The sequence below is a fragment of the Grus americana genome, chromosome Z, assembly GCF_028858705.1.
Source record: "Grus americana isolate bGruAme1 chromosome Z, bGruAme1.mat, whole genome shotgun sequence".
Taxonomy (NCBI): domain Eukaryota; kingdom Metazoa; phylum Chordata; class Aves; order Gruiformes; family Gruidae; genus Grus; species Grus americana.
In genome coordinates this window covers 45,318,052-45,330,946 of record NC_072891.1, presented here as the reverse complement: position 1 = coordinate 45,330,946, position 12,895 = coordinate 45,318,052, and the positions used below count along the sequence as shown (strand labels likewise).

The following is a 12,895-nucleotide window of genomic DNA, read 5'->3' as shown; positions in this document are numbered from 1 at the left end:
ATCCCTTTGGTCAGTTGGGGTCAGCTGTCCCAGTGGTGTCCCCTCCCAACTTCTTGTGCACCCCCAGCCTCCTCACTGGTGGGGCGGTGTGAGGAGCAGAAAAGGCCTCAATGCCATGTAAGCACTGCTCAGCAATAATGAAAATATCTGTATAACAAAACCATTTCTGTATCGTCAACACTGGTTTTGGCACAAATGCAAACCATAGCCCCATACCAGCCACTGTGAAGAAAATGAACTCTACCCCAGCCAAAACCAGCACAGCTGCTAATGGTGGTGAAAGCCAGGTTGGGCATGTTGGTGCCATAGACTCGAAATCAAGAATTTTCATGTCCATTGGTTGTATTTTTGGCTTTCTAAAAATAACATTGACTTTGTCCAAAAAGAGCTGACAGCTGAGCTCGCCTCATGTACCATTCTGGCTTGGGAAAGCCATCTTTGAACCCTGCTCTGAGTCACATTCACAAGTAGGTGTTTAGTAGCAAATCTAGTCTGAAAATAACCACTAAGTGATATGTATGGCAGTGTGATGGGATTTTGCACACCTTGGGAAAACAGCGTCACCTGTGGTTTATATTGCAAACTTCGCTGATCCCCAGCTGGTTGCCTAGAATGGAAGTCAGTGAGGTTGTACAACACAAGGCGAGCCAAAAGAGCACTGGAACAGCTTGCAGAGCACCTAGCTCTTGCCAGAGTTATTAATCCCCCACTGGTAAAAAAACCTAACAACATTTACTGCCAATAGGTGTTATTTTAACCAAGCAAAGTGCATGTCTGTTTAGTGGCCTCTGTGGTATCAGAGGCACCATCTTTATGCTCCGTATGCTTCCCCTCATCCAAGGCTCTTTAGATTCTGGGTTGCTAAAAACAACTGGTGCTAATGACATTTGTCAACATAACTCCCCAAATCACAAAGCAGTGCAAAAAGAACCCCGTAAGTGGAAAGAGATGACCCAAGTTTACAATGGATTGCTTGCAGACACTTTTATTCTTGTGTAACAGCTTGGAGGAACTGGAAGACAAACAGACTCTGAGCCGAAACCCCTGTGTTTGGGGACGAGGGGGAAGAGGTGAGCAGGGATATGAGATCCATATGTTTGTCTTATTTTGTCTCCTAAAGACTTGCTGTTCCTGGCTGTGATTTTTCTTGAAACATTAATTATAGGAGCTGGGGATGTCAGCAGTGCTCTTAATAGACTAACTTAAGTGCTGAAAAAAAATTGCCTGATGAACAAAAAGCCAGTTTTAGAAATAGCGATCAGCTGCAGCAACAGCAAAATGCACCAGTGACTCACGTGAGGAGCGCAGGACTGCACCTCTGCCTGCCCTGCGCTGTGCTGGCTGGAGCACCCGGCTCAGCAGTGGGTTTGTCCATGTGCCTGCGTGCTTGCTCCCAAAACTGACCTCTGCAAGAGCGGTGGGAACGCGTGGGGCCAAGGAGGGTGCGCCCAGAGCCAGCAGTGGTGAGGCACACAGGTGCAAATACTGCTGGTGCCATCCAGGGATGAAACACCTTGATGAGACAAATGAGTGAAAGGTGATGTGACTACTGTGTGCCTCCAAGGACTGCTCAAATAGGCTCTGGGACAAGGTAAATCAGTTCTCCTTTTGTGAGCAGATTTAATTGGTGCAATAAACCCGGGAAAGGTATTTCGGTGTTTCAATCTCAAGATCATTAAAGCTACAAAGCTACGCTGCTGGGTGATTTTATCAGCTGCTGTGCCATGGAGAAGCTGGCCAGTGCCTCAGGGAGAGAGGATGAGTGGCTGGGGCCAGGGGAGCTGGTACCCTCCTGGCGCAGGGCTGCGACACAGCCGGTTCTCTGCTACCAGACCCTTGGCCGGGGGCAAGGCAAGCAGGTGCACAAGGCAACCAAAAAATGGCCAAGACCAAGATACAAGGCCAAGTCCAGTCACCAGCGCTCTGCGTGGCAAACAACACAGGGCTGCCCAAGCGGCAATGAGTGGCATCCCCCAGCCAGCTGGTCCACCCAAAACAGAGTGTGTATTCCTGAGGAGATGCGCCACAGTCACAACACCAGCCTATACCAAGAAAGGGGAGCTCTGCAGCCCTCGCAGCCACTTGCACGCTCAGCCCTTTGCCTGTCTTGGTGAAACTGTGGTCCCTCTCTCCTCCTCTCCAGTGTCGGCCCTGGGATGCTCCAGAGGCCACAGGAAAGAGTCGAGTAGGATTACAGGCTGCAGGCTGTCCACAGCGACATGTACCCTGCTCACACTGGAGATATGCCACGCTACCTCCACAAGCATCCCGTGGGACCGCACCAACTCACCGCAAATGGACCGGAGGCTTGTTGTCAGCATCGGACCCAGCATTTGCCAGCAAATGGCAATCATGCCCGTCACCTCTATCAGGATGTGGACACGCAGAAACCAAATCAGTGCAGGCACCTGGGGACAGGGACTTTTTGATTACCAGGACTCTCCCCAAAGCCCACATGAGCCTGAGGGCCAAGGCTGTGCTCTTTCCTGTGGGGATACCCATGCTGTGGCTGGTATATTCCTGCCGTACCACGGGGTATGAGGGAAACATTTGTGTTGGGGGGGGGGGGGTTAAGACATTAAGACACAAGCATGCTGAGAAGAAACCTTCCCATGTTGCTCCTTGGTAGATACCACTGACCTCTTGGCACTGCTTAGGGACTGGAGGCCACAAGTTCAGCTTCTGTCAGCTTTGCAGGCTGGGCTGGTTCCCACTTACACGTTTTTTCTCCTCTCTGTTGCATGGACAATAAATACTGTTCACCTACCCTTACACATATTGAGAGCATCTGCTATCTCCACAGTGTCAGGGCACAGAAATTAAAGGACACTTACAGGTGTGAAGACCAACTGGCAAGGAACCATCTGCTTTGAGGGTGAAGTTGATCGCCTCTGCCAAATTTGAATGGTCTCCTGTGGTAGTGCATGCTGGGCAAGAAAAAAGGTTCAGTTTAAATTTTACCCAGGATCAAGGCTGGTAGCGCCAGCTAGAAGGGCATACAGAAAGGTGCTCTAGTAAGGAGATTTTGTTCCCTTTGATCAGCTACCACAAACCACTTGTAAATTGATTTCAGACTGTGAATGAGAAGGTGCTAAATGCCTTGTCATTCCTGTTGCAGCCCCAGCCTTCCAGAGAAGGTCCTGGTTACCCCGAGCAGGAGCCTGACCTGGGAATTATGTGTGTCAATATTCACATTCTCTGCTAATCACCAATAAATTACTTAGTCATTCCCAACAGGCTTGCTGGCAAACTCAGATTAATTAACCCTGGAGCTGGCTCTGCCCATGCTGTGACACCCTGAACAGCAGTATCAGTTTTTATGAATTTAAACAAACTGTTTCAGGAAAGAAAAAAAAAAATATGCAAAAATCAGGATGATAGGGTGGCAGATCTGGACCTTCTATGAGATTTTTCATAACAAAGCACTGCTAGGCCTGGAAATGTCTTCGGTATTGGAAGTGCTCAAAATATGTGTAGATAATTTCTCAAGTGTCTGTTTTACTTGTCTTTAAGGTCAGACATTGGGACAGCAAAACTACATGTCTAATATTTACATCACATTTCAAGCAATGGTTTGCTCACTCATTCTCTGATCTTCTCCCATCCATCTCTTCTCTCCTTGCGTACCATTTAATACAGACACCAGCCAGAAAGAGCACAAGCTCTTCTGTTCTGAGCATCCTTATTAATCCCTGGTCTAGGCTGAGTTTTAGCTCAAATTGTGATAATTTGTGGTAGTACATATTTTTTGCATGATTTGACTATCAGCTCAAGAAAGTAAAGCAATTGTTTTTCCACACCTCTCTTGTTCTGCTTATGGTCTTTTTTATTAGCATTCTTCACTGCAGCACTGATAAAAATAGACCCAAACGCTAAAATCTTCAACTCTCAAAAGGTAGGAGCTGCTGAAGGAACTCATGTTGTGAAGATCAAACCATCCTCAAGAAATTGAAGCACAGGGCTCTTAATGTAAAAATGAGTTGGGTGATTGTTCAGATGATGACTTCAAATATTTTTATTTCTTGCATGAAGTTTTGCCTGTCAGAACCTGTGGTTTATGACAAATATTAATAAGCTGCTTTGGTAAGCTAACTTGTGAGCTGGTTTAGTAGAGTCTGTCTGACTCTGTCCTAATGACATCCAAGGGTTTGTTTGTTTTTGTTTTTTTTTTTTTTTGTCCTTTCCAGGGCCATCACTCTTCTTTGTAACATAAACTTCCTCACTGATTTAAAAATAAATTATTATAGCCATTAAAAAATACTAATGGAAGTAATCAACAGGCACCATGAATGACTTTTAAAATAATACAGCGATCAAGATGATTGATTTTCCAGTTATATGAAGCATTTAGCACAAAGACTTGTTCATCATGAAATCAGCTGTGGAAGTTTGTTGAGCCGTGGCAGAAGCAGGCGCGGGAGTTGCGTTGCCTGTCCCCTCCTGGCCTGTTGGGGATTGCACAACTCTCTGTGCATTTTATGCGGAAGGCAGGCGTGGGGCGAGCTGGCTGATCTTGGGCTGCTGCGAGGCTGTGTAAGGCTGTCGTGAGCAGCAAACGGGAGCGTGCTCGGCTGGCGGTGCACCTTGCAGCAGAAACCCGTGGCCTAAAACAAGCTACCAAGTCTGACACGTTTTGGAGCATCGGAAAGCTCGTCAGCCTCATTAAAGGTCTTCTGCAAGCCCCTTGTGCAGCCTGAACTAGTACCTTTCCCCTTAGAGTACCAGTGAACAGAAGGCAATAAAAATGGCACCAGTCATTACTTTTAAGTTGAGCCTGTGCTCTGTGACACGGTGCACGCTGTGGGGCAAGACGTGCCCAGGTAGGGAAGACGGGAAAACACACAAAACTCTTCCTCCCTTACCCAGAGACGAGCAAGGGTATCAATGTATCGACACCTCCTGCCTGCCCGAGGGCCCACCCGGGAAGGCTGGGAAGAGCTGGGAAGGAGCTATGGGACGCCGTGGGTAGGCAGGAGGGCTGCTGGGGAGAAGAACCGCTAACCTGCCCTGTTGCAGTGCTGCAAAGTTACTGAGTGTCCTGCTGAGGCTGTCCGTGGGCCCTGCCGGCTCCTCTGGCTTTGGGTCTGGTGACGGAGCGTAGCCATGAGGAGTGGCAATCTCCAGCCCTGCTGCTGCTACGTGCTCCTGGCCTTGAAAATCCCCGGAGAAAGGGAACGGTGGGGAAGGTGTTTGGGGTGTCTTGCCGGTGCTGCTGGGGCTGCAGGGCGATGCTGGGAGTTTCTGCAGCTCTCGCTGCTGCCAAACACACTTCATTGCAACCAGTTGTCTGCAGCGAGGTGTTTCATTTCGGGATGGCAACACAACCCACTGACTCTGGAAGGCATCCGGATTTTTCCACAAAAGCAGGTAAGGCATTTCTAAGTCACTGGATGAATACGAACTGCCAACAAATCTTTTTAGTGTTGTTCAAGGATATTTTCACAGCTTTGGACAAACTTTATGCTGAGGCTTCTTGACCTTTTGAATGCTTGTAGTCAACTCGTCTAATCTCAGAGAGGTCTCTTCGCAGAGGGAAGCAGATGCCGCCATAAAGTGGCTTTCATATTGTTTTACTCTAGCTTTGAAGGGCTTGGTTTAGATCAATAGCTTTTGGAGGGATCTTTAATCAAGCTGCTGAACCCTCCTTTGGATGTCTAAGTACTCTGTGTTCTGAATCTTAATTATGTTCTTCAAGGACTTGGATTTAAGGCTATACTTGTTCACAATATATTCATTCCAGACTGACATGAGTTAAAAAGAACAAACTACATTTTTAACGGGGCTGTGGTTTGGGAGACACTTTTAGCAAAAAGCCAGAAAATATCTGAAGGCCTGTTTCTACTAGAAGATAAACAAGTATTGGCTAAGCCAGGTCCCCAAATGAACAAGCATTCAAATTGGATCTTCATATGGAAAACAAAGAATTAAAAAAGAGTCTCTCATCACATTCAGATTGGATATTCCTTTTCCTTATTACTATGGGTCTCCTCTTTCATCAACTACGACTTCAGTTACCTGTTTTTTATTCAGGGTTTTAGAGTGCATATATAATCATAGAATGATATGTTTGTAAGCATACCAAACTGTTCCTTAATTTCATCCTTTTAAAAAAGAATGGAGGTAAACAAAGGCATTCAAACAAAAGAAAATAGCACACAACACTTCGTGAAACTTTTAGGGTTTTTAAAGTAATCATTTTATCTTTCTTATGGATGACATTGTTTATTGTAAGACATCATTTTTATTAAATACACTGTAATACAAGAGACTTTCCATGTCATGTTGAGAGAAGCTGGTCACATGATTCACAAACAAAACTTTAACACTGATACCTAGGCGTCACTTTGAAATCAGCCAAGATGCAATGAAAGTTTTAAAGCAATGACTTGTTATAACAAACTGCAAAACAAGAACCACTAAATATTTCCACGGAGACATCACATTAAAAAAAAAAAAAAGAAAAAGAAAAAAGAAAGGAGAAAGATAGCTCTACACACCAGGTCACAGTTTGGTGACAATATAGAGATTTATATTTATATGTAGATATCTTCCTCTTTATCTTAACTGACAAAGAGAGGGATATCTAGAAATATATACATACATAAAATATAGGTGGAGAGCAGGGCCGGGACAAATATTTCATAATTAATTGATTCTCTCTCTATTGGTGATGCAATCAAACATCAATGTTGAATTAAATTACTGTATATAAAACATTCTTAGCTGCTTTTCTTTAAGTTACAGAAAGATACATATAAGCTGCAAGATATAGGCCTCCGGAAAGATTTGATTTGACCTTTGTTTTCTCACATATTCCAATCAAACGGCCTCACTACTAGCAGCTTCTATTATCCTTGCCCAAAGTATTCAGTGTTTATAAAATCACTCAGAACCTTCTACAAGCAAACAAAAAAACCCCCCACAGACCTGGTCTAAAATGCATAGACAGTAAAATAACACACCCATCGTCTCCCATTTCTTCTCCTGAGACATATGTTTAAAAGATGGCAAAATAGTCACTTGGTTGCTATTGTGAAATTCACAGTGTTTTCCCTGCAACATGTAGACTTTTTTTTTTTTTTTGCTTCATATTTGTGATTAATGTAGCCTATCCCCCCACCCAAATACAGGTATTTTAACTAAGGCTGTAAAGGACTTCTTGATTCAAAGCAGCAGTGGTTCATCCCAGCCACCACAACAAGAAAATACAACTTCCTGTGCTATCAAAACCTTCATCTTTGATTAGAAACCCCGATCTGTTCCCCAGCCCCTCCCCACCCCCCTCTCTCACATTTTACAGCAGTATTTGAAATTCAGTTACAGGCTGCAACAACCCAGACACAGACTTGTTCTAACACATGTGCACTGTACCTTAGTCATCCAGTGACCTAATCATTTTATTGGGTTATTTAATTTCTTTTTAAAGTGTTTTTTCATAAAAGTCTACATCAACCACAACAAAAACAATCTCTCACACAGGTGGGGAAAGGGGTACAGAGAGAGAAAGAGAGGGAAAGAGAAAAAGGAAGAGGAAAGTAGAAGGAAAGGAGAAAAGGAAAGAAAGGAAAAGAGAAAGAAGGAAAGTGACAAAGAAATAGCAAGAAAGGATGAAAAAGAAAGAAAAAGAGAAAAATAGGCAGTTACTTATTAAACTGTAGACAATATATATTGTGTTACAAATCAAAATGAATGAAGTCCTTCTAAAAAGGGCACAGTCCATCATGCATCATGGGGTGCTGTTGCTTTACAAGTATCTGTTCTCCACGGCCAGCTCCAAGTTCTGCAGATCTATTGAGAGTGAAGGACCTAGTGTGGCGAGTGCTGCTGTTATTACTGCTGAATTTTGACGTTTGCATTGTCCGACAAGTTGTGTTGCAGTCTGAATAGTCCAGCTCCTTCCTGGAATTATTTTGTTACTGCAGACGAGTATAAAATGCGAATGGAGCTGCACTGTTATTCTAGGACAATAAAACAATAGCACAAACCCAGAAATGACAGTAAAACAAACTGTTTTCTGAGCTTGGAAGCTTGTCTGTTCATTTCATTGTGAGAAATCAACAAGTGAGATGGGAATGGAAGAAATGTTTTTATGCAATCATCTGGGGGAAAATAGTGCTTGTTGTTATATCTCTGGCATTCTAGCACTGCCTCTGCTGCACACCAGTTAAAAAGTTGAATCTTACAAACATAGAAAAAGAAATATCAAAAGAAAAAAAAATTTTGGTTACTCAGCAGACTTTATCAATTTATTAATAGCACTCTAATCATCATTTGTAATAACGTAGGTGTATGTAAATTTATACATATACACACAGCCCATACATAATGTGCATGCATGTCTGCACATATATAAATAAAATACAACAGACATAGGCATACATGTATATGCTATGTGTGTGTATATATATATGCCATATGCAAACACACATATATAATATATATTATATATATGATCAGTTCATAGCACAGTCCAGAACGACTTTTTAAATGAGCCTGATTGTCATATTTACTCAGTGTACACCATTTAGCTGACAGTGCAAGCATGATGAATATGCACATATACTCACCCTTCATTGTAATTTGAACACATTTCTTCCTCTTCTCTGCTCATTCTGCTACTCTTACCCACCTTTTCATGAACAAACACAAACTATGTATAGCTACAGGTTATAGCTTGTCTACTGTGATTATACATTTTATGCACTATCAAGAACATTAATGATATAGGTCAAGGTTATCCATATCAGTGGCTCTGTAGAACATTTGGTCCTTTAGAAGTTTAACATACTGCTATGTTATTGCACAATGCATTGTAACACTATTTATTCTCTGAAATGACTCTAATAGTCTCACGAGTAAATCAAAAAGAAGATGCCACTAAGTACATTTTCAGGGTTTTGTGGTTCTTTTTGGTATACATTCTTTCAGTGCTTGCAAAACCCACCTTTTTGCTTTCAGGCTGGAGCCTGCTTTCCAATAGAAGAAGCATCTCAGATGCCTTTTTCTTCAGCTCATAAGAAACTAAGACAGAATACAGCAGGTAGAAACTTAGCACCCCCTCCACCACATGCAGCCTCCTCCCACTGCACAGTAAGAGAGGACTCTGACGCCTTTCTTTCCCACCACTGTTATTTTGAAAATCAATTTCAATTTCCTTTAAAACACAACATTCAGATTCTCAAGAGAATGGGTTTCACCGGATGCTTAGTCTTTATCTAGCTTTCTGTGTGAACCTCCAAGACAGTCTAGATAAAATCTTAAGGCCCATTTTGTAGGAATCTTCCTCTGGCTTTTTGTGTGTTTCCAGTTCAGTAGTGGTTAAGAAATAACATCTAGTTTATTAAAGAAATACTGAGTATGGCTTTATAGTTACACTGTCATGTTTATTTGTAATGCTGCCTTTTCAATGACATTGAGAAGGGTAAAATTTCATCACTGTCCAGTGAACTGTTTTCTTTTGAAAATGTTCAGAATCTTTATGAGCTAGCTCTAAAAGCTTCTGAAGGAAAAACCTAAAGTGCCTCAATAAATAATATATGCGAGCAAATTATATATTAAATGTGCTATGGGAACACTTACAAAAATAAAATGCTTAATTTATTAAATAAAATATCCCCAACACAAAGATGAAGGCCTATTTTGATCTGGCTCATATCAATAAGAAATAACAAAAAGAGAAAATGGAAAGAAAAATCACTTTTTTGCAGTAACGCCCCCTCACAGAGGGAGGCAAAAGTCTTGAGGAACAAGTAAGGTAGGTTTTCATTTGTAAGAATTCATATTAAAAATAAACCTAACTCTAAATTTGAAATCGTCACTTCTGGTTTGAAAAATAACAGGTATCCTCATGCAGCTGTCATCAACACAGTGGCCATGCAGATGTAGTACACATACAATGCCTATCCAACTAAAAATAAATTATTTAAGAAAGTGTGGATGTTAGTAATGACAGCACTAGCACCAAACATGGTGCTGAGCTCAGGCTTTTTGTACTCTGAATACTAAGCCATAACCTCAGAGTAATTAATTTTCTCTAGAGATCTCTATCCCCTGCCATGGCTCAAACATAACCAGTGATCTCCGTGCTTTAGATTATTCATGTTATGTCAGCCTATTGTATAACATTGTAAAGACATTTTAACATGGCTAATGTCCGCCATTAGCCCCTTCTAATGAAATATAAGTTACATTGTTATGAGTTCGCTATGCCTACTACGGTGTACTACAAGATGAGTGATAGTTTCTGCACAAAGGGCATTAACCGACAAAGACCATGCACAGTTTTGCTTGCACGGTTAAAAAAAAAGAAAAAGGATTGAGGAAGGAAGGAATACGCTGCTGGACAAGCACAGTATAGGATACACCTGCCCCAGCATCTATAGCTTGTCCTATCTTATCAAAATCCTTAGATTCAACATGTGATCCTGAAATTAATACTGTACATTAATAAGCCTAGCTTCAGCCTTTAATAAAAAGACTAGCTGGAGAACATTTTTATACCAGTGGCATGACAACATCCTTCCAGAAGACAAAATAAGGGCATGTGTTTAGTTTATCATACTGTAACGTAATTGTGTGCAGTGCAGGCAGCATCTTCTTCCCTTTTACTTGTATCTGGCAATGAAAGGTGCTGGCAAAGCACCTCCTTGAACAATCCCTTTAGTCCTCAGAAAGACTCTTCAGGGAAAGTGCTATACTCCCTCTTGCCTTCCATCAAATCATTTCAGTTTTTTTTTTTCTTTTGTGGGGTTGGATGCCATCTGATCCCCTAGTTCCTCCAGATAGTGTATCACACAAGACTGTCTTCTTTCCATCTGGCTTTATCTCCACAAGGAATATGCTTCATATAGAGAACACCAGTCTTCTTTTTCCACCCACATGCCGAAGCAAAAAAATTGAGGTGAATCCATAGAAACTCCCCGTAGCTGTACAGTGAAATCACAAAGTTCGAGTCAAATATATTTTTCCCTTTTTTTCATCCACATCAAAGGCATGAATACAACAAGGCATTGTTAGTTGTGGTGGGCAAACTGAAGAGTCTGCTGATATAACACATCAGATTTTTAAGGCCTTTGTCTATGCAGAGTTACAATGATGCAGAAGCCAAATTGATTAGAAAGACAGGAGAGAAGAAAAAAATGATAGAAACTGAAAGAGAGAGAGAGAGAAGATACGTCTCAGTAATGTCTAAAAAGTCAATACTGTGTCTACAGATGGAGAAGTGCACATTGCTTGCCCTTTGAAAGCTTCTCCGCAACTCTGTCATTAATACTGTCAAAGTTAAGAATACATTTTAATGGAGTTCAGCGGCAGTTGAACACATTCATTCCCACAGCCCATAAGAAGAAATGCTAGGAGACTTTAGCCTAAAATATCCAAGTAGACTGGAGATGCCTTGGCCAAGTTCTGGAGGAGGGAATAGATATCTTTGATGTTGAGCCTCATGTGAGGCTCCCGTTGCCAACAGCCCAGCATCAAGTCATACACTTCCTTGGGGCATGTGCGAGGTCGCTGCAGGACTCGGCCCTGAGTGATGCACTCAATCACCTACGAGAAATCACAAGGAAAGGATCAGCTGTGCCAACTATGTGGGCGTCATCCATGGAAGAGTTAACTGCTAATTGCCACAGCAGCCTCACTGGTGGCAGTCACCCAGCCAACTCTGCCAAGGGCTGTGTTTCTAGGTAGATGCATGAGCAGCAGGATGCAATCTGGAAAAATCACTGTAATGTAAGTTGTGAAGGAACAATAACTTCACTGATGTTAAGTTCACCCATGTTGCCACTTCCACTCATGAAGGAATGATGGCCAGGAAGTAATCCCATACCTCCCCTCTCTACTCGTCTATCAATCTCACGTCATCTTAGAAGGATGCTAAGTTTTCACCCTGCTCACGCAGAGCATCAGTGCCTCTCCCTCCCTCCTTAAACTTACGAGTATCCCTGTGGCTAATCTCTGGAAAGGGGTTACTTGTGACTGCCTGGAAGTCAGGAGATCTCCAGATTACTTCAATCTATTCAAGAATGGTTTTTGACAACCACTCTGCAGCAATGGCATGTACGATATGGAATTGATATCACCCAAAGCCTGTTCAGGAGATAGCTAAGCTCCTTTTCATTGTTTCATGGTCTTTCTCAATACCCAGATCAGACTCTATCCTATCCAAAGGAAAAATTCCAACTGGTATAGTTCTGCTTGGACAACTTCCATCCATCCTGGCTAGAAAAGGGTGAAAAGGAAGAAATTCACCTACAAAGTTCATGACAATACCATAAATGCCTGATATCAGGAGGTTTGCCTTTACTAAATAAATTCGTTGCTGTCCCTTCTCCAGATAAGCTATAGCAACAGTTAATGTGCCAGCCTTCCCATTACAGTTTGAGAATGTATTACACACACCTCATTGTTTGAGAGCTGATACCATGGCTGTTTGCCATAGGTAAAGATTTCCCACAATACAACCCCCAGGCTCCAGACATCGCTTTCTGTGGTGAACTTCCTGTACATGATACTCTCTGGAGGCATCCAACGAATGGGCAGCATGGTGTGACCCCCAACCTGAGAAAAAGAATTAAAGAGTCAGAGACAATTCCTCCAGACCCTCACAAGGAAGACTGTCAAGAAGTTAAATAAGGAGAATCCATGGTTTCTTTTTTTCCCATCTTATACCATTCACTTTGAGGAGCTTTTAAGAACTAGGGATTCATGATCCAAACTCCTTTCCCCCCAACAATGACTACCATGATAGGTTTCTCAACAGAATCTCCAAAGACGTTGTTTCTGAAATGTAAACTCATCTTTAACATTTAGTTGGCTCACCCTAGCCAAGGAACAGGAAGTTCTATAAAATCATTAATTAATTTAGCCTACCAACCCACTTTAAATTAGGCCAGTT

At 42.3% G+C, this 12,895-nt stretch overlaps 1 protein-coding gene across 1 annotated transcript in view; it reads right to left on the bottom strand.

Moving 5' to 3' along the window:
- Window positions 1-6,182: 6,182 nt before the first annotated feature.
- Window positions 6,183-12,895, bottom strand: part of NTRK2 (neurotrophic receptor tyrosine kinase 2) — a 210,240-nt gene continuing 203,527 nt past the window's right edge. The window contains exons 16-17 of the mRNA XM_054809979.1: window positions 12,400-12,558; window positions 6,183-11,547 (exon numbers count right to left, since the gene is read on the bottom strand). Of these exons, the coding sequence (XP_054665954.1) occupies window positions 11,362-11,547; window positions 12,400-12,558 (345 nt within the window). The 3' untranslated portion in view covers window positions 6,183-11,361. The remainder of the gene's footprint in view (window positions 11,548-12,399; window positions 12,559-12,895) is intronic.